Source organism: Dromaius novaehollandiae, chromosome 9 (genome assembly GCF_036370855.1).
Source record: "Dromaius novaehollandiae isolate bDroNov1 chromosome 9, bDroNov1.hap1, whole genome shotgun sequence".
Classification (NCBI taxonomy): Eukaryota; Metazoa; Chordata; class Aves; order Casuariiformes; family Dromaiidae; genus Dromaius; species Dromaius novaehollandiae.
In genome coordinates this window covers 25584004-25603827 of record NC_088106.1, presented here as the reverse complement: position 1 = coordinate 25603827, position 19824 = coordinate 25584004, and the positions used below count along the sequence as shown (strand labels likewise).

Genomic DNA, 19824 nt, shown 5'->3' with positions numbered 1-19824 from the left:
TTCCTACTAACAGTAGGATACGTCCCTCATACAGTGAAGGAGCCCTCTTCACTGAGGAGGTCACCAGTCTTGCGGGAGCACAGTGAGCAGGCAAGCCGCTGGCTCCCAGCTTAGCTGAGACTGGATTTCTGGCTAAGAAGGAAGGTGGCTGTTGCAAGCAAAACTTTAACTGTTCGTTTTGAGTGGGCATTTAAGCTTTTAAAAAACTCATGTGGTAATAATATCTTTGCTGCTGGCCCTGCCAAGCCTGGATAACAGTTTTTGTGGGAACACAGTGCTTATCTAAGAAAATACTTGTTCATCCCCAGGGCCATATGGTTCTTCTGTAATAGCTTTTCTCTCTCTCTCCCTCTCCCTCTTTTTTCTCAGGTGTTTCTTGAACTCTTCAGTAAGTCTCCGATCTGTCATGTTTTGGAATATCCTGCTTTAACCCTTGGAAGAAAATTTGCTAACAGCCAAAAATGACTTGAGCTGGAAAACTGCTGCTTTGTCCAACAGGTATTATATATATTGACACTTCATTGCCTTCTAAAATATCACAGCTGAGCACAGCTTGCTTTCAACGGGTTGTTCAAGGAGGGAGTTACTGCCAGTGCCCCTCTGAGAGGTATAATGATCTGTGCATTTTGATCTACTGAGCACTGCAGGGCGGTTCACTTCAAACCATTTCACTAGGGAATACAGCGTTGCAGAAGAGGCATGTGGGGGGGATCTGAGGCCTGGCTAATTTCTAAAGAATTTTCTGTTGCCAGTATTTTTCTGTGCTAGAAAAACAAATATTGGGCAAACTTAGGTTTGCCTGGGTGGGGAGGTGCAGACCCAAACTGCATGTCTGTTGGAACCGATAAGGAGTGCACAGCTCCAAGTGTGCTTAGTCTTGACTGAGGGGTGGCCGCAACTCCACACGTGTAGCAAGACTTGGAAATGTTTCCAGGTGACCTACACAGAAAAGGACAGATGTTAAGGCAGAACGAGAGGACCTCGGAGGCGATAATGGTCAATTTTAAGAGCCATGTGCGTTTTCCTTCCCTCTCTGCCTCCTCCACCTGTTTGCAAGCTTGGCCCAAGCACTCAGAAGTCCCTGGATGATGGACGTGGTGGTATTTGTCCAGTCCTGGTCACAGCCCTCCAGCACCTGCTGTCTCCAAACCATTCCCATATTCTGGAAGCAGATTTGGAACAACACATCCAGGAGCAGCCATGCAGGGAAACGAGCAGCTGCCCTTCTGTCTTCTGTGGTCACACGTGTCACTCATGAGGCATTTATACCTCAGCATATTTTTTTCCTACGCCAACCCATTGTGCTCACTAGATTGAACTGCCTTTTGCACACTCCTGCCTGTTGAATTGCCCCCCTTTCCAACATAAGCGATGGGAGCTGGAGCTGTCTGCTAATATGAGGACAGGCAGCGCTGTATGACACGTTCTTGCTTTGCTTTTTCAGGGTGATATATCCTAGAAAAATATTTATCAAAGCACAATTATGAAGCCCAAACACACCTCAAATCCTACTGTGGATTAATTGGCTCCCAGCAGCTGTTTAATGAGGCTTCACATTGGGAATGCACTCAGCCCAGTGCAGATTTGCAGAAGTTTCCTATGAAGTCACCAGATGTGTCAGCACCAGGCTGGTGAAACTCCTGGTGTTGATGTACTCATGCTTTTTTTGCTTTTTTTTTTTTCTTTCCACAGTTATGTGCTTCATTATTTGGAAACATCATTTTCATTAGTGTTTGTGCCTACGGTCAAGTGGAAGCTGAGTCCTGGAAATACCAGTGGTGGGATGTGGGGTTTTGAGTGGCTGGGATGGGAGATAAAGGAAAGCAAAATGGAGACATTCCCTACTGCTGGTGTGATACTTGCTGTGTTAAACTTGACTGAGTGGCAATGACCTCAGATCACTGTTACATAGCATGTGATGGCATAACAGCCAGTTTAGAGCTCAGTCTGAGTCCTGTGAAGTCTTCTCATTTGGTATTTGTGGTGGTGGGTTTTGAAATGAGATCTTTAAATGACCTGCAATTTTAAAATTGCCCCTCTCTCCTCCCTGTCCCCTCCCCTTGCCCACACACACCTACATATAACTGTGTGTGTGTGTATATATACACACACGCGCGCGCGCACCTTTGACTGAGATGTGTTCCTCTCTCCCAGGACCAGCTTTGTGCCCTGTGTTAATTGTCCCGTTTGGATGCACCGTACACTATGGTTCACATCAATGTGTTGAAAAAAATTATGTGTATTCTTGTGGTGCTGCTGGTCGCTCTGACAGTTTGCCTGTGGAGAGAGACGAGAAGAAGCTACTATGTTCCCTTGAAGACTGAGAGTGATGATTTGCAGGTTCACAGGACTTTGGGAAAATGGAACGCAGTTAAATCACAGGGCTTTTCCCATGAAGCAGGCAGTGAAATGGGTCAGGTACCCAAAGCTTTGCTCAGTAACCAGAATAAAGTAAAAGACGGCGCCTCTGTGTCAGTGGAAAAGTCCAAGAAAGCAGCAGACTCTGTGAAGGTGTGGGATAAGGACAGTTCATCCAAGAATCTCATACCCAGGCTGCAGAAGGTCAGAAAGAACTATTTGTCCATGAACAAGTACAACGTGACTTACAGAGGGAAGAGGAACTCTGCTAAACTCAGCCCAGAGAAGCTGCTGTGCCAGCTACGGGACAGGGTGAACATGACGATGATACAGGGATCAGATGGTCCGTTTAATACCTCTGCATGGCAGCAGTACCTACCAAGGAAAAGCCTCAATGAAACAGTGGGCCGCCTGGGACGTTGTGCTGTTGTGTCCTCAGCAGGGTCTCTGAAATCATCTCGTTTGGGACCAGAAATAGGTTGGTATTTTTCTGTTAGGACTAAGTCAAATAGCATTGTTTCATAACTTACATTGAACAGAAGGGATCCGTGATCACACTCTTACCAATAAGCCTTTTCTTTAGTCACAGAGGTATTTACATAAGTTGAAATATTATCCTCAAAACTCTCCTGTAGTTAGTGAGCATTGTAGCTTAGGAGGAGATGGGTGTAATAATTAGATACTCCCTCTGTGGGGGTCCACACTGCGCTGTGTATGCTGCCTTATGATGCCCTAGATCACAGCACCTGTGAAGTGTTAGACCTTGGGCTAAACTTGGCCATAACAGCTCTCATGATCAACCCCTGGTGGCAGCAACCATGTCTCAGTGATAAAAAATAGAATGGGTTTTGATACAAAGAAGTTGCAGTCTCAATTCATGAAGCTTTGGCTGTGGTATAACATTATCCTCCTTCAGCAGGAAAACAAGAAATAGAAATATTTACCCAAATAGGAAAGCCCCTTGGGAGTTGAGGGGGATGCGTTGGGTTGAGAGGACATGATTTACGTGTAGGTATTTCCATCCTGAACAGTTTACACCTGTGAAATCTTCTTTCAGTTCTTTTGTGTTAACATTAGATACAGCAAATACTGGAAGCCAGAAAAAATGTCTTGCGTTTGTTTCTGGAGAGGGTGTGAGGTGAGTTGAGTAATGGCCAGGGTTCTCATTGGTGGCAGGCCAACAGCTGGAAAGCATTCTTCAGAGAATGAAGTAAAGGAAAACACTCAAGGGAAAGGCCTCTGGAGGTACTGAAAACCCAGCTGGACACAGTCCTGAGCAATCTGCCGTGGTTGACCCTGCTTTGAACAGGGGGGTTGGACTAGACGGTCTTCAGGGGTGCCTTCCAACTGTGTCCATGCTGTGATCCTATTTATTGGATCATGGGTTTCAGAAGTGGCACTGCAGAGTACTTGTCCTGAGCCATGAGGCAGCAGCTGAGTTTGGGTGGCCCAGAAGGCCAAGGTCTGCGCTGTGCTGGTGCCTCGATATGCTAAGCAGCAGCGAGGCCCGCAGCTGGTGCAGGTTTTCTGGGTCACAGCTTTGACCAGTGTACTTTTTAGCATTGTAGAGATGGCTGTGTGAGATGCTCCTTCAAACTTGACTCGGGTGGATGCCTTCGCTGCTCTAAGAGCAGCAAAGCTTAACTGCCGATCACAGGGCCACACCGTGGTGGTTGTGCTGAAGCTACCTCACTGGTTCAGAGCCTCTTCCTTAACCTGGTTGAACCTTCCAACAACCACAGAGCAAGAGATACTTTAACCAGAAGGACAAGACTGTCCCTTGCTCTAATGTAGGGCTAACTACAGGAGAAAACTTGAGGGCTCTATTTTATCTCCCTTAAACAAAGATTAGTGATAGTTTGCAAATTCCTATATCTGACCATATTTATTTGAAGTTTTAAAGCCTATGAATATTCCCTTCTGTAGAAATTGTTCTCAGACTTCAGTGTGTTTGTAAGTGATCTGTTGGATCGGGTCCCTTTGGCCTGTACGAAGCTGGAAGTAATCTTCGTCCTCTGAAGTAGACAGATAGTCCTTTAATACACTACTGATGGACAACCTAGGCAAAACCTTCAGAATCATAGTGCCAAGATGCTCTTGGGAGGGTAAGGCCTTGCTCTGCTACTTACTCCAAAGTTCCTCCTCTAAACTTCTGTGTGCTCCACCGAATAGGTAGGCAGGCACTAGAGTTAGGTTGAACAGTTTCTGAAGGGTGTTAAGATGCTACAAAAGATGCTATGAAAAAGATAGTGGCAATATTAACCAGGAGAGAGGTTACCCTGTAGTAAAACTGACAGTTGAGAGTTGATTGACATAATTGTTTGAGCCTCTTAGAGAATTCGAGGCCAGGTAGGCTAAGGCTTGGGAAGTCAGTTGTGACTTTTTCTCTGAGTGGCTCTTTTGGATTGTTTAGGTGCCTCTTGAAGTTCAATAGCTAAAGGTTTCTGCAGAAGTGACCCAAATCTTTTTGGTTTAACACAGAATGACATAGCTGTGACAGAGCTGCCTTGATTGCAAAGGCATCTTTGGTAGACTCCTGCTTATTTATATGAGACTCCTGCTTGCTCCTCCATAACAGGATTCTCTCAGGAACTGCAGATTTTGTTTTTTAGTGTGTTGTAGTTCGGTTCTTGAAAGTGCTGGATTCAATACCTGAGTAGCCAAGAAGTATAATGGGCTGTGCTCCAGCTGCTGCACAGTTGAAAGCACCTCATACATGGAAAGCAGTGCCATTGTCCCTGCAGCCAGTCTCTTAGTCTGTCTTTTAAACTGAAGCACCAGTTTGTTCCAGATCGCCACGGATGAATTCTTAAAAGGTCACCGTCTAATGTGCCAAAGGCATGTTCCATTAACCCCTGCTGGTGTCCCTGGCTAGGTTGCCTCCTGGCCGAATCTCAAACTTTAACCCTTCTGCTTGAGAGGTCATCTCTGCTAATGTAAAGTTTTAAGCACTTAAAGCCTAGAGACTTGTCTCACTACAACCCCTTGAGCTGTATATAGAGAAGGATACAGGAGAGTGTGCGTGTGTTTGTATACTTATTTTTTCTAACCTATTTCCACGTAGGAAAAGGTATAGCTGTGTTGGAGGAAGTTGTTCAAAAGGTACTAAATCAGACACGCTGAAAATCAAGCTTTTGCTTGGATGAGCACAACAAATTGCTGAATTATTATTCCTTAAAGGCCCAGAAAATATTTGCTGTGTGTAATCACAGTGATTGCTTTAAGAAGTGAAATGAGCAACTAGTCAATGGAAGAAGGCTCATGGGGTGGAAGGAGGAGAAGCTTGTGAACAGGCAGTTCATTATTTTCATGGGTGCTTAGTATTAGAGGAGGTTATGAATCACCAGTGAAAGATGGGAAATACTGAGTGGCAACATAACCACCCGGAGACAGATTGCTTCACAGAGACCCAGCCACTCTGCCTGTGCTGGGCTCTGCGCGAAGCTCATCAAATGGCATTCATTAAACATGATTTTAAAATGTAAATTTAGGGCATAATCGTGCTTGGTTTCTGGCTCAGATTGTGTGGGGAAATTATAATTCTGTGCTCTACTGATATAGGTATAAGGTAGGATGTGGAATCAAGGGTCTGTAATGGTAGCCACAAAACTTTTCTATGTGGACACCATTTTTATTCAGAAACATCACTTTTCTGGGTTTTCTGTGTTGTTTTGGAAGGGCTCTAAACAAGATCCACTGGTCTATGAGAATAAGCAGCTGAGAAACTAGTCCTCTCTGCAGGTAGTTACTGATCCTCCAGAATTGCTTGTGTGATCACCCCATTCTTCATGAAAACGATCAAGATGGTCAGACTGCTCCACAGCTGGTTCGGGATGGTGCTCCGCTGCCATCAGCCACAGCTGGAACAAGCGGTGGTCGCAGGGAAGCTGGGGGCGTTCGTGCGTGCCAACAGCCACGACCCCTCTGAGCGCGTGAAGGGTTTCCTCCCCGAGTCGAGCCAGCAGGTTAGGAGCGGGCGCTGTCAGGGTGAAGGGCACGTGCACCTTTCCCGCAAGAGCAGCGGCACCTCTGGCTTGAACCGCTGGTGCGGCAGTCTGGGTGGCTGTGGGGGCGGAGGAGGAGGCTCAGGGATGCCAGCAAAGGAAAATGCAGTGAATCCCAAAGCTTTTAACAAGCCATGCCTGTTAAATACGCAGCAGTGGTTTTATTTCGGTAACGTGGGCGGTATGCTGGCAGGTGGAGCCAGCTCCATTTGCCCCCGTGGTCGTTACGCATGCTCCTCAGGCTGGCAATCCCCCAGGCTCCAAGAGAAGACACCGCTTCTCCATTATTTCCTGCTTTCTTATTTTGCAGCCAGCTGTGTGGAAAATCAGTTGTACGTCAGTGCATGTCCTCGTAATGTGTTTGGGAGGCAGGAGAGGGAGGGGGATGCCGCGCTCTTCTGTGCGCTGTAGGTGTTAGGGCTGCTCTCTCAACCAGCGAGCAGGTGGTATTTTTTAAAAAGTGGATTTTTAAAAACATATTGATCATGAAGTTAGGCCAAAAACTTCTTCCGCAGAACCTGGCTTGGTAGTTCTAGCAGTTACGTGGAAAGTCTTCTGTGACTAGCCAGACTGTATCAGAGATGCAAGCGAATAACTTACTACACGTCTCTTTCACATCTCGGAAGACAGTTGAAGCTCACTGGTTTTCACCCCTTTTTGCTTTCAGACAGTCATGATGCCGTCTTACGGTTTAATGGGGCTCCTACCAAGGGATTTCGAGAAGATGTGGGGGAAAAGACAACGGTTCGTCTTGTTAACTCCCAGGTAGGTCTGACAAATGCATGCCAAAGGGACCAAGCTCAGCAGAGCTGCGTACATCTCCCTCACGTACCTGGGAGCTGAATGACGGGCTTCGCTGGCAACATCCACATCCAAGTCCCATCCATGGGACTTCTGTGCACCGAAAGCTGCAGTTCATCTGCCACTAGGATTTCTTTAAAATGAAGTTGGAAAAAATAAGGATTTCCATGCAATTTCTCTTCTCCCTACCAGATATGTATAGGATGGGACTCTGACCTCCCCTGTAAAGGGTGACAGTGGGCAAAGCTTTTTCCCGTAGTTGAAATACATGCTGAGGTTACTGCAGTTAAATTGTCATGTGCTAGCTAACCTGCATTAACCTGTTTGCAGTTTACTCCAGGCACAAGATAATTTGATTTTTGGCTTGGCCAAAATCCCCTTTCCAAGTGAGGGCTATCAAGCCCAGTTGCACGCTTGCTGCTGTGCTTTGGGCGTGCAAGGCACAAGCAGGGTACAGCAGCTCAGCTCATGCAGCTGAGCAAACTAAAGCATCTCAGGAGGTGAGCTGCGCCTGCTCTGAGCATGGGCATGAAGACTGAAGGGTATTTATTTGGTTTTAAAAAAGAAAATGCCTCTGCTCTGCACAGCGATGTTGCAGACTCTGTAGATAACGCATTAACCAGGTTTGTTAAATGGCTGCAGGTAACTGGTACAATACATAGCTTTGAAACTCTAGCCTGCACAGAGCCAGGAGGGTGTATGAACTCTTTGGTGTGTGAATCAGAGATTCCCTCCATCCATCCAGGACCTTGGTGTAAAGCATGGCAGAAGTTACCTTTTAATGCAAAGCATCGCTTCCTAAGTGCAGTTCTCCCTGGCTCTTTGAGAGCTCTTTCTTGAGGTGAGGCACCCTGTGCTGATTGATCTTTTGACTTCACTCAGGCTTTGAAGCAGATCCTCAGTTTTTAAGAGCCAAGCTCAGCGATGCAGTGTCAGGGACAGTAAACCACCTGTTCAGGGGCTGAGTGAGACCCACCACCCAGACCCTTGCTCCTCTAGCTACAGCCTCGGAGATTGTTTACGTCCTGCTTCCATATAGCTGTTGCACTTAACATGCTTTTTTGTTTGTTTGTTTTGGAGAAATTTTCAAATGCAAATTGCAGTAGTCTGTGCTGGTGAGAGAATGGAAGGGGAGAGTAAAATACAAAATTGGGCCAAGTCACATAGGTCAAAACTGCTGCAGCATTGCAGTGCCGAGAAGAGCACCCCCAATTCAGGAGAAGAGGAGGAGGCAGCAGGACCGTGAAAGATGAGGGAGGCAAACAGGGGAAAGAGGAGGGACCGAAACTTAGCTTTTGTGCTCCAGAACTGGTAAGGTAGTGTGCTTTGTTCATCGCAAAGCTGAGATCTCTAGGCGTGGAGCCATCTTGTCTGCTCCTGTCTCATGGGGCCTGTGGGCACTGCCATGGAATGAGGTTTGAAGTTTCTCGGCGTGGCACCAGGACCTTGGCCATCCATTTTAAGGGGAAGATGTGGAGCCAATGTCTGGCTAGCTTTCAACCAGTTTCCCTAGCTCATTTTGTGTTTCTCTTGAAATACGTTCCTGCTTGTTGTACAAATGCTTTTGCTAGCTGTTTCTCCTCCTGGGTCTTGCCTTCTCCACTTGCTACGGTGCTCTGCCTTGCTGCTTTTTACATCTCAGTTCCCCTGAGCTAAAACAGCACTCAGAAGTGGGACAGGCTGTCCTTTCTGAAGCAGTCTTTTCTTAGCAGACATCTGGGTGTTATCATCCTTCTTCCTCTGCCCTTTTCGACCTCTCCATTCTGTATCTTTTCCTTCTATGTGTACTTTTATAATGTCAGATGGGTGTTATCGCTTAAGAAAACTTTCTCTGGAGACGTGGCCATAGCCAACCTTGTGATATGAAGTCATTTACCAGTGAATACATGTATGTGACCTATGCTATACTGGGGTTATCTGCACAGGGAGAAGAATAACACTGTAATTGCACAGCTGCAATACAGCAGTAGTAACTTTTTATGTGACTGCTCTTATTTTGGATTAAGCATGAACTTGAGTTACACCAATGTAGTTATAGCCATGTAATTACAGTGCATCTGTTCTCCATGCAGATCAGCCTCCAGCTATGGGTGACATTTTTCATCTACCATCATCCCCTCAAAATGAAGACACCAGTTTAGAAAACTGCGATTAGAGGGAGAGCAAAATTTTTGCAGCTCTTAGAGGCTAAAGCTATATTAAAAATGCGGTGTTGAACCTAGCCACTGCACAGGGCAGAAGTCCCTCTGTGAGAGTAAGGCAGGAGTTGCTCTTCTGGAGCTTCTAAGCAGAACTGTGAACTGGGGCCTGCTCTAAGCACAATCCCGGTTTTCTCCCAGGATAACTGGGTGGGGGATTTGTTTTTATTCTGTGCTTTTATTTACACACTGCATATTTCAATGCAGTTCTATTCACGGCAAGATCTTAATCAGCCACCTTCCTCTTATTGGTGTTACCTGACTTTATTTTGTCTTCAGCCTTGCTGCACGTACCTCGCAGAGGGCTGCTGTAGGCATCCCTGGTGAGAATGTGGGGCAGAGCCTTCGAAAGGAGCTGGAGGACAACTTGCACTTGGGGCAGGAGGTCTGAAGGCTAGTAGGGGTTCCTGGGTGGGTTCACTGCCAAAGGAGATGAGGAGTACTGAAGCTGGCACCATGGCTGGGCAGCCTGTATTTAGTACTTGCGTGACTTGTTCTTGTTCTGGAGTTGGCTTTTTTTACGTTGGAAGTGGTCACTGGAAGCAAAGATGGGCGTATGGATTGGCTGCTCTTACGTTGGCTCCTGTTATAGATCGATCCATTCCTGAAGTGAAGGATATGAGATATCCTGAATCTAATTTGTCAAAACTAGTCTGCATTAGATCGTATCCCTAGGGCATGTGCAGCCAGTAGCCTGAAGTTGCTTAACAATTATTTTAATGTAACTTTATGTAGTGAGCAAACCATATAGATTAGGGAACAGTCCCCAGTGGTTTGCTGACCAGCAAATGTTGGGTTGCAGGGGGGAATGGTTTTAGCAGTAGAGTGGGATACCTTCTGCATCTGTGTTGAAAAGGAAATATGAATAGACTGGTACTGGGAGAAGAAATTTGGGATTCTCTGATTTGAGGAGAATCTTGGTAGTTAGTTTAAGCTTGGTAGTTTGTCTAAATAAAGAAGTTCTTTAATATTGTCCTGCTTATTTTCTTAGACCTTCCCTGTTACATCTGTACTGCCTGCTTTAATGGCATTTTTTCTTGCAGTCTAATGCAAGACAGATTTGGTCTGAGACAGCATTTGCATCTTAGAGAAATAAGGCTGAAGACTTCAGGGGCGGCTGGGAAGCACCATTATGTAGCACTCGGATCTTTTCTGCAGAGCTGGCGAAGGAGGGCGGTACCTTGTTCCTCCAGCCCCTCTTGGCAGTCCTCCGTGGCTGACTCCGCGCTGCGATGGGGCACGCGCTCGGCTTTGGCTGCATTTGCTGTTACTGGCACTAATGCGTCTGTAGGGAGGAAGAGAAAGGAGATAGCGAGACAGTGGTGGGAAAGGGGACCTGTGTTTGGATTACAGGCCTGTGATTGTGGGACCGGAGCGAAGGAACGTGTTTTGATATGGGCGGTAAACATAGTGGGAAGGCAGGTGCTGTATTAGCAAGATATTTGCTAAACAGTGAATTGTCTAAATAACAGATCTAACCAGAAAATCACTGAATTAGTTAACTAATTAGGATTGGAACAGCTGGGAGAGACAAACAAATGTGGTAGCAATTTAAATGACATTTAACTACTTGGCAAGATGCAATCACTCTATTAAGCAGAACAAATGGGCACTAAAGCTATCTAGTGAGCCAGATTCCTGGAGTAAATTGGTTAAGTCACTGATAGGTGACTAAACTGATGCTACAAAGAACGATGCTTTGGCATAGGGAAGGCAATGGCAGTGGCCTTACAGCTGTGGAGGTGCCCCCACCCAATTTCTTTCTCCTCTGCTGTGGTGCAAGTGGGCAGCTCCTCGGAGGTGGGGGTACCTCTGCTACCTCGCGTGCTAGAACTTACTCCACCTTTCCTTTCCAAATAAACTTTCCCTTCTTTGAGTGCTGATGCTCCATCTCTCTTGAATGCTCCTTTCCCATCAGTCATCTTTTTTCCAGGAAAAGTTCCTGAAAGATTTCTAGCCTTTAAATAGAAAGAAGGGAATGAAAATAAAACACTGATGATGCTTGCCTGGTTTCAGTCCTGGCGTGGTGCTTCGTCCCCCTCTTCCCTGGCGAGGGGCTAGCCAGCTGGCCGCCTCTCTGTCGCAAGCCTGCGTTTCCGGCATTGGCAGAACTGAATTAAAAATTCACGCTGCGTGATTCACACCTGCAAACTCCAGCTTGGAGGCATGCTTTTAACCAGTGACCTAGATATTTTAACTGCTAGAAGGAAATGAAGCCATGCGGTACCCACGGTCAAGGCTAATCCTTTGGAATTAAGAGCAGATGCAAGGAAGCCCTTTGCGCTGTGGCGTAGCGCACATCTGGGCTGGCCGGACTGCCCTTGCGCCGTGGGTCACGGGGACAAGCAGAAGAGCAGTTGGCTGCTAGAGGCACCCTGGGTACTTAGGGATAGATTGCCCGGCTCTTAATTGGATCCTAGGAGAAAACCAGGACAAGTGGGAGTTGATTTTTATGACAGCGCTGCTCTGAAGCGGATGTTTACAAGCTGCGTCTGTATGGAGTGTGCTTATGGGAAGGGATGGCAGAGCAGCAGTCCCTGTCTCTCTTGATTCTGACTGTTTACTTTTTGCTGCAAACCTGAATTAGCCAGGGGTGTAAAGAGCTGTGCCAGTTGTGTGCAGGGGGTATCTAAAGCATACAGGGAGGGTGGTTCTTTTATTTTTTATTTTTTTATCTTTTGCTCCTGGAACTATCTCATTTTGTTTATCTGGGAAAGCTTATTGTGCTCCGGGCCTGGTGGAGCAGTTTCTATCTGCTGCTGCTTTCGCTAGGCAGGGTGCTTTGCTGTTCTGGTGCCTGCCTCCTCGCCGCTGCGCTCGCGGGGTTCAAGTGCCCCTTGCCTGGCTGGTGTCACGCAGCTTTGGGGAGCTCTGGGGCGGTTCAGCGTACACCAACGTGCGTGGTGCGGGCTGTGGTGTCCCCTCTCCCACACTGGCGGTCTTGCAGGACTGCGCAGGGAGAGACGTTAGCCATGGGCAAAGCTTTTTGGAACAAGCGCCACGTACACTTGAGGTTCAGTTGAGCGTGACTCTGGAGCTGGCAAAGTTTAAATGTCTCCTATGATGTTTTTTTTCTTAATTAAATCTAGATATTCATGCTCGGTCTTCTTTCCTGCAGCGCCCACGCACTGCGGGGTGATAGCATCACCCCGTAAGCAGCCAGCGGTGCCACGTAACCAAGGTTCCCATTGAAGTCAGTGTGTTCGCATTAGGCTGGTACTGGACTATCTTGATGCCTGGTTGGCAGCAATTATATTCTCACTTGCTTTTGGTAATTCTAGCAATTGAATTCATGGTACGAGCTGAGCCACTGTGTGGGTCCTGTCCTTGCTTTTTATTAAAAACACACAGAGACAACCTTTTTGTAAAGCGTGATGAGAATTTTTCACACGACTCTGCTAAATCTTTTGTTCCTCGATAGGACTGGCGTAAGCACTGGAATGACGTGACCGGGAGTTGTGTCCTTGCGCGAGTAGCTCAGTTACCAGCGGTGGGGGGGCTGCAGCAGTATTCATGGATGTTTTACTGCTTGACCGCATGCTTATTCGACAGCAGACCGAATATGTATGTATTGTATTTGTTGTTGTTGTTCAAGCTGGTAACAGTGGAGGAGCAGCAGTTCCTGACAGACGAGCTATATAACACTGGAATCTTAATTGTCTGGGATCCGGCACCGTATCACGCAGCTATTCATGAGGTAAGGCTGCGTTCGCTCTAATAAAGTTAGATTCACATGCTTAGGAGGAAGTGAGTTAACAGATGCCCTTCAGACATGTGCAGGCACTCGTGTTAAAACCGTTCTTGTTTCCTTCCTCGCTGCCGTGGCTATACCCATATGTGCTTCTGCAAATGTGCCCCGCCTGAGTGTGCCTACTGGAAACACCCTCTCCAGATCACTGCCAAGGCCCTGGGGCCACATACGGTGGGTCACCACCGTGACTTTCCCAGGGCTGACACCACAGAAAGGGGATCACTGCTGGCTGCAGCCGTTGCAAAGTCACCGTGGAGGACTGAGCTTCTTTCTCTGCCTGTCGCTCTAAGATTTGTTGTCAGTAGATGCTTGGATAGTTAAAAGCACCGGTTAGACATAAGAGATACTTGATGCATTGTGAAAGGATTAGGAAGCCCTCTTGAGATCTTAGTGACTGTGTCTCCTCTTTGTGTCAGCTAGATTTTCACTTGTGGGTGTCGTAATCCCTCTAGAATTGCCTTTGCTTTTTGAGTACAAAAGGCTGTTATTTGAGAAGTGATACACTGCCAAGGCTAATCTGGGGTGCACGCAGCTAGGAGTGAATAGGCCCATCCCTGCTTTTATTTTTGGCTCTTTCTGTGCCTCAGAGGTCTTTGCCGTTCCTTTCCCTGGACAGCCATTTCTGCTTTTCTCACCAGCGTTTATCCTTGTGTCTAGTTCCACATCTCCAGGACACACAAGGTGTTTGTACAGTGTGTTCAAGAGCGAGTTAAATTAGGATGGGTTATTTTTAGCATAGGGAAAAATCTCTAGAGGACTTCAAGAAAACATAAACCCTTCCTCAATATTTTTACTGAAAGTGGAAGTGTTGAGATGCAAATCAGCTCAGCCTGTTTTATAAGGCTGTGCTGAAGACGCTTGTGTCCGAATAGGATGCTTGTTACTGCGAGAGTGCTGGGGGAAGGGGTGTGATACCATGTAAGCGCACTGCTCAACATCATCTCCTAGTCTGTAGTGGGCATGTGTGGGGGTGGGTGGGGTTTTTTGTTTGTTTTTTGGTGGCGGTATGTTTTCAAGTCTTTTGTGTGTACACCTGCTGCTCGTCCCAGCATCTTGCTGCGGTTTGCTACCCTCTCTGTGGTTGCAGTGGCTGTGTGGTCAACCTGATCAGGGAACTGATCTGGCTCAGACTTTATTTCCATATTTCTTTTGTTTTTGAGACTGGTCCATTGCTTGATGTGGTTCATAGCACAGTCGCAAACAATTGTGTTGATGCAGCTGTGGGCTTCAGCTAGAGAGGAACCAGCTGCAGGACATGGTGTGTGTTGCACGGGGGAATGCAGAAATGTGGCTGATATTTCTAACAAAAAGACTAGGGCTGTAGGATGAAGTTATATATGAGGCTAATCTCATTTAACGGTCCTTCATTGCTAAAGAGAGGAGTTTTGGCTCCTCTTGCTCTCTTTGCTGAGGCGAGTCACCTTGCTATCTGAAGAGCAGATATGGGGGGGGGGAGCATGAGTGTGTGTGTGTATACACATAGCCGGACCTTTTTCCCTTGGCAACAGCAGCAGCTTAAGTCATCTTAAGTACTCTTATTTAACATTGATTATAGGAAAGAGTGTGCTGGAAATAAAAGGCTCTGACTTTCTCTCCGTTTTCCAGTGGTACAGAAAACCAGACTACAAATTCTTTGAAAACTACAAGCTGTATCGGAGTAAACATCCAGAGCAGCCCTTTTACATCCTGAATCCAAAAATGCAGTGGCAACTCTGGGACATTCTGCAGGAGAATTCGCTGGAGCATATTCAGCCTAATCCACCTTCTTCGGGAATGCTTGGTAAGACAATGACCCTCAACTTCTTGTTCAATTCGCAGGAACAGTATGCCTGTTTTAAAGACAGCTATGTGTTTATGTTGCTCAGTGCCAAAGAGCTTATCAGAGTTGCTTCTACAGTGTTTGTCTTATGCCAGAAATTAAGCTTCCTGTCTTAGAAGTAGCAGCTCAGTTGTGTTAAAATAAGCAGTTTGCAGCACCCCTCTGAAACAGCAGTTACAAACATGGCCTGGTTCCATGGGGAAGCAGGAGAACAGATTGCAACCTGAAGATGTTTTCTAGTGTGTTTTGCTTCTAGAGCCAGAGCAGTTCGCATGGGGTGCTGAGATGAAGGATGTGGCTCTTGTGGGCTCAGGTCTTGTCAGGCGAATAAACCTGTCTACTGCAGATGAGATCTAAGTGTTTACCTGCTCTGTTTGTAGTTAAAGACTTAATGGAGGGTTGGTGGTGATAAGATTGAAAAATCACCCTGGAAAGGTCAGTGATATTCCCCGTTACTCAGCATGTTAATCTTGTTTGTCAGCGTGCTAAATTCAGCGCCTCTGAGAAGAAGCTTATTTTACATTCTGCTGTTGCAAAGCTTTTCCTTCCTATTGGAAGGCAAATCTCATCATCAGCTAAATGAAGAGGGGTGAACTTCTCGGGACCAACGTGTATCTGAAGTGAGAGCATAGAAGTATGGTCTTGTTTGCTATGGGGCTATCGAAGTGCTGTACTTCAGCCATTGCTCTACTCCTGTCTTGAGGTGCCTGCCAGAGGAGCAGAGGCACATGTGGACGTGTGTTTAAACAGAGAAACTTCTTATTTCTGCCAACCAAATTTCTAGTTTTCTTCTTTGCTTTTACGTACCACCTATTACATCATTATTTGGATGCGTGCAAGACAAGAGCATAACAGTACAGTCACTGGCTTCAGGAGCAGAATCACTGTGAACTGAAGCAGGGGCTCAGAGGCAGGGCTCTGGCCCAGGTCTGGCAACGAATTCCTTTGTGGCCCAGCTTTGGGCCAGGTTATGCCCTCGTTGAAACAAGTGACCTCGATGGACAAAAGGGAGCAAAAATGAGTTCCGGTTTGCAACTCTGGGTTTCTTGGAAGGCTCAGTGGGAAGGAAAATTGTCATTTGAAAAGGTGGATGAAAATGTTTTTAAAATGCACCTTAGTTTAACAAGTGGCTTCACAAATGGGTTCCTCTCATGTCGTGTGAATTCAGCGTTCTCCTGACCATGGTTCCTGAAGTCTCTGAGATAGTGCATGAATCTTATGGGATGTTATACTTTGGTTCTATTTCCCTAGTACGTTCTTGCTATTTCTTGAACTTCTTTGGCTAAGTAGGCAATAAATATGGCTTATTTCTGTCAATTTTCCAGCCACAGCTGTGTGTGATTCTGGCTTTTGGGCTCCAGAGCTGTTAGTGTGCCTCTCAGAAGACACAGGAGGGCAGCACTGCTCTGTCTCGGGGAAGCTGCTTGAGCTTGAGGAGCAGCTTTTTGTTCAATGCCTGTGTGCGTTCACACCAAGAGCCATCTCCAAGCATCATCACTTTTATATCTTCTGCATTAACTGGAGGCAAATGGGAATGGTGAAGGCCTCATCTCTGCTTTTCCAAGCAGGTTTGAGCTGGGCAATTTGCATCAGCTAATGTAGTGCACAGTTGGCAGATGCTCAAGTCTCCGTGAAGGTCCTAGAGAATGGCAGCAGTCTTAAATGTTGGCCTTTAGGTGTGGCCGTCACTGTAAAATACCTGCTTTAGTCAGATTGATCATATGCTTTACAAGAGGGAGTTCAGAAAATAGCCCCATCGGACTTATTTTCTTCCTCTCTGGTCTGAGCTTTCAGAAAGGAAACCCTTCCCGTTGGACTCGGACACTTCTTGCTCGACTGTCTTGTCTCTCCTAGGTGTTTCACTACTTCTGTGGTTTTAACTGGGCATGTCTATTTTCCTTCCCTCCGTAGGCATTGTGATCATGATGACTCTCTGTGACGAAGTGCACGTGTATGAATTTCTCCCCTCCAAGCGGCAGACGGACGTTTGCCACTACTACCAGAAGTTCCACGACCGTGCCTGCACCATGGGGGCTTACCACCCCCTGTTGTTCGAGAAAAACTTGGTGAAGCATATAAACCAGGGGACTGACGAGGACATCTATATTCGTGGGAAAGTAACTTTGCCCGGCTTCCGAAATGTACATTGTTAGCAGATCAGTCTGTGTTGTGTTTAGCCATTTTCCTTGACTTTTCTTGACTGTCGAAGCACTTTTTAAATCAGGGTTGTCAAATTTGTTAGGTCTAAACACTGGGGTGTTTTGACAGCTCTTCTGTATTGCAACACCTGCTCTTAGGACTTCTGTTGCATACCGTCTTTGAACTTTAAGGCCCTGTAACGCGTTGCGGTACGTCCATTTGGTATGTGTGTGAGCCACCGCAATAGGCTCACTCCTCGTGGAGCCAGGCTCACGCTGCAGATGGGTGTCACCATCTCAACTGATGAGGGTGAGCAGGAAACACAAGAGATGCTTTCTAAGCAGAGGTCGCCCAAGTCTGGATCAAATGCTGATACAAGTCAGGCTGATTCAAAGGGATTGTGACAGCTGACAACCTGGTCCATTTAAGGACAAGAAGTTTAAAAACTTGATCCTCTAGCCCTGGAGCTCTTTGGAGCAGGGGCAACTTATGGAAACACTGTCTAGGCTGGGTACTGATAAGCTAAACTCTTAGTCTAAAATACTTGATTTTATAAACAGTTAGAGCAACTGTGGCAACTTCCTTTCAGATTTTAAGAAATTCCAAAATCATGCCGGTAGCTTTAGTAAATGAAGGGGAAGGCAATTCAGTGATTCATGCAAGATATTTTTAAACTTTTTACTTTTTTTTAAAAACCATTTGAAATAAATTTATGCAAACATTCACTTCTCCAGTACAGTGTTCTGCTTGGTGCAGAAGAAGGCTTATTTCTGAAATACTTTTGGGGAAGATGTTCCCCAAATGGGAACATCTGTTTTGTGCCCAAAAGGCACAAATGGGAGCCTAAAGCACATTGGTACCTCACTGCAGTTGTACATGGCCTCTCCCATGACACCATGGTGGAAGCAGCCCCTCCATGGGCTCTGTGCATGTGTGAGGAGCACACGCATCCTCACCTGTCCTGCTCCGTACTGCTGCATTTCGTGATGCCTGTAAAAAGCTCTTTCTTCTGTTTTGAATAAATCCTGTGAAGTCACTGGCCCAATCTTGCCTTGCTGAAACTGGTGTATTATAGCTACTGCTTGGACCTGGGAGGTGCACAGCAGGCTCATGCCTGAGCAGGCAGAGTTGGGGCTGCTTACGTGCCCGTTTCTGTAAGAGGCAGCAGCTCTTTGCCCCCTTCATGGTGGGAGTGCAGCTCTCCTGCTTGTTTCCCCTGGCGGGCAGCAACCACATTTCAAACAGAGCAAGCTGTAAGGCTGGCTTTGCGCACGCTCGCATCTCAGCTACGTGGTGGGGTAGTGCTGCGGCGAGCACGACCTGTCCAACGGGAGGCTAGGAGTCCTGGCTGGATCCAGTAGGTGATCCATTTGTACTCTTTTTAGAGGGTTTTTTTACAGGAAGTATGACAGAGCTTAAAATAGACCAGTGTTAGCCCTTCTTTATTTTGTTTGCTGGCTGCATAGATACAGATCTAGTATAAACTGCAAGTGGAGACAAGTGTGGTATTTAGAAGAGCCAAGTTTAAGTTAGTGGGCAATAACAGGCTGTAACGAAAGCCTTGTGCCTCCTGAAGCATCTCCTGAAATGGCTCCAGGACGCGAGCAGCTTTCTCTCCATGTATAACGCTGCGATTCCCAGGTAGCATCTGAAGTGCCAAGTCCTTGAAAAGATGTTTCACAATGTTGTGGGGAGGATGTGGGGAAAGGCTGGCAGGGCTGGAGACGTGGGGAGTGAGGGGATGGTGTCATTTCTTGAGGTAGTGGAAGCCCATTAAAGATTATTAAAGCCTGTTGATGGTTGTTGTTCTGCTCCTGAGCGTTTCGCAGAAATATTCTGCAGAAATACTCCTCCATAGCCATGACTTCATTTGTTTTCCTTCTCCCTGAGGACAAGTGGAGTCTGTAGCACTAGCAGAAGCTATGGTCTGCAAAGTACTGAGAGGGAAGGGGAGAGGAAAGGGAATGAAAGGGAAAAACTGAAAGGGGATAGGAACTGGGACACTGCAACATCACCGCTGAATTGTCCTGACTTCAGTTTTAAACTTGACATTATCCAGTAGTCTACGTATTTCCACAGCTCTGCTTACTAATCCACAGAAAGTATATTTCAGTAAGACAGGTCAGTGGGGAAACATTGTCAAGACATCTCCTCTCCAAGTGTGGACTCTTGGGAACCCATAGCTGTCCTTGCTTGCACTTCTGAAAACCTCGCAGATGCAGATTTTAAAAGATAGTTTGAAAGATCTAAAATTCTAAAAATAGACATGATTTCTGGATAAAATCTCAACCTTTGAGGCTTTTAATAATTAAATGGTGGGGGGTTTCTTAAGACAAGTCAGTAGAAACTGTATTGTGATGTTAAGATGTTAGAAGTTGAAAGGATTTTTCCCTCTTAATAAATATACCCATCTTACAAAAAGACTGTAGTCTTCAATGTACTAACATGCAATAAAGAGCAGTGATTATTCTGGATCTAACACTCCACCCAGAAGCCATTTCTTCCTCTTTACTTTTAGGTATATTAGCAAATCATGACCACGGGTGCCAAGCATTTATCTTTTAACAGTCAAATCTAAAGGAGATAAGGTGAGTGCAGCTGTTGGAGGGCTTGTGATTGCTCCAGAAAATACTTAGGCAATGCAAAAAAGTAATGGTAGTATGTTACTGGTAGAGTAATACTGGGCTTCATTTTCTTTGAAGGAGAGCTTTCATTGTCAGGTCTGGCAAAATTGTGCATTTTTTGTTTTGCTTT

General features: G+C 46.2%; 1 protein-coding gene across 7 annotated transcripts in view; it reads left to right on the top strand.

The window, feature by feature from the left end:
- The window catches only part of ST6GAL1 (ST6 beta-galactoside alpha-2,6-sialyltransferase 1), an 85743-nt gene extending 66194 nt beyond the window's left edge, over positions 1-19549 (top strand). For 6 of the 7 annotated variants that reach the window (XM_026109685.2, XM_026109688.2, XM_026109689.2 and 3 more), the window contains 6 exons: positions 370-498; positions 2155-2836; positions 7030-7127; positions 12957-13058; positions 14718-14892; positions 16843-19549. In XM_026109685.2, coding sequence (XP_025965470.2) covers positions 2206-2836; positions 7030-7127; positions 12957-13058; positions 14718-14892; positions 16843-17084 — 1248 coding nt within the window. In that variant the 5' untranslated portion in view covers positions 370-498; positions 2155-2205 and the 3' untranslated portion in view covers positions 17085-19549. The remainder of the gene's footprint in view (positions 1-369; positions 499-2154; positions 2837-7029; positions 7128-12956; positions 13059-14717; positions 14893-16842) is intronic. The other variant, XM_064516959.1, reaches the window with a different exon arrangement.
- Positions 19550-19824: the final 275 nt, after the last annotated feature.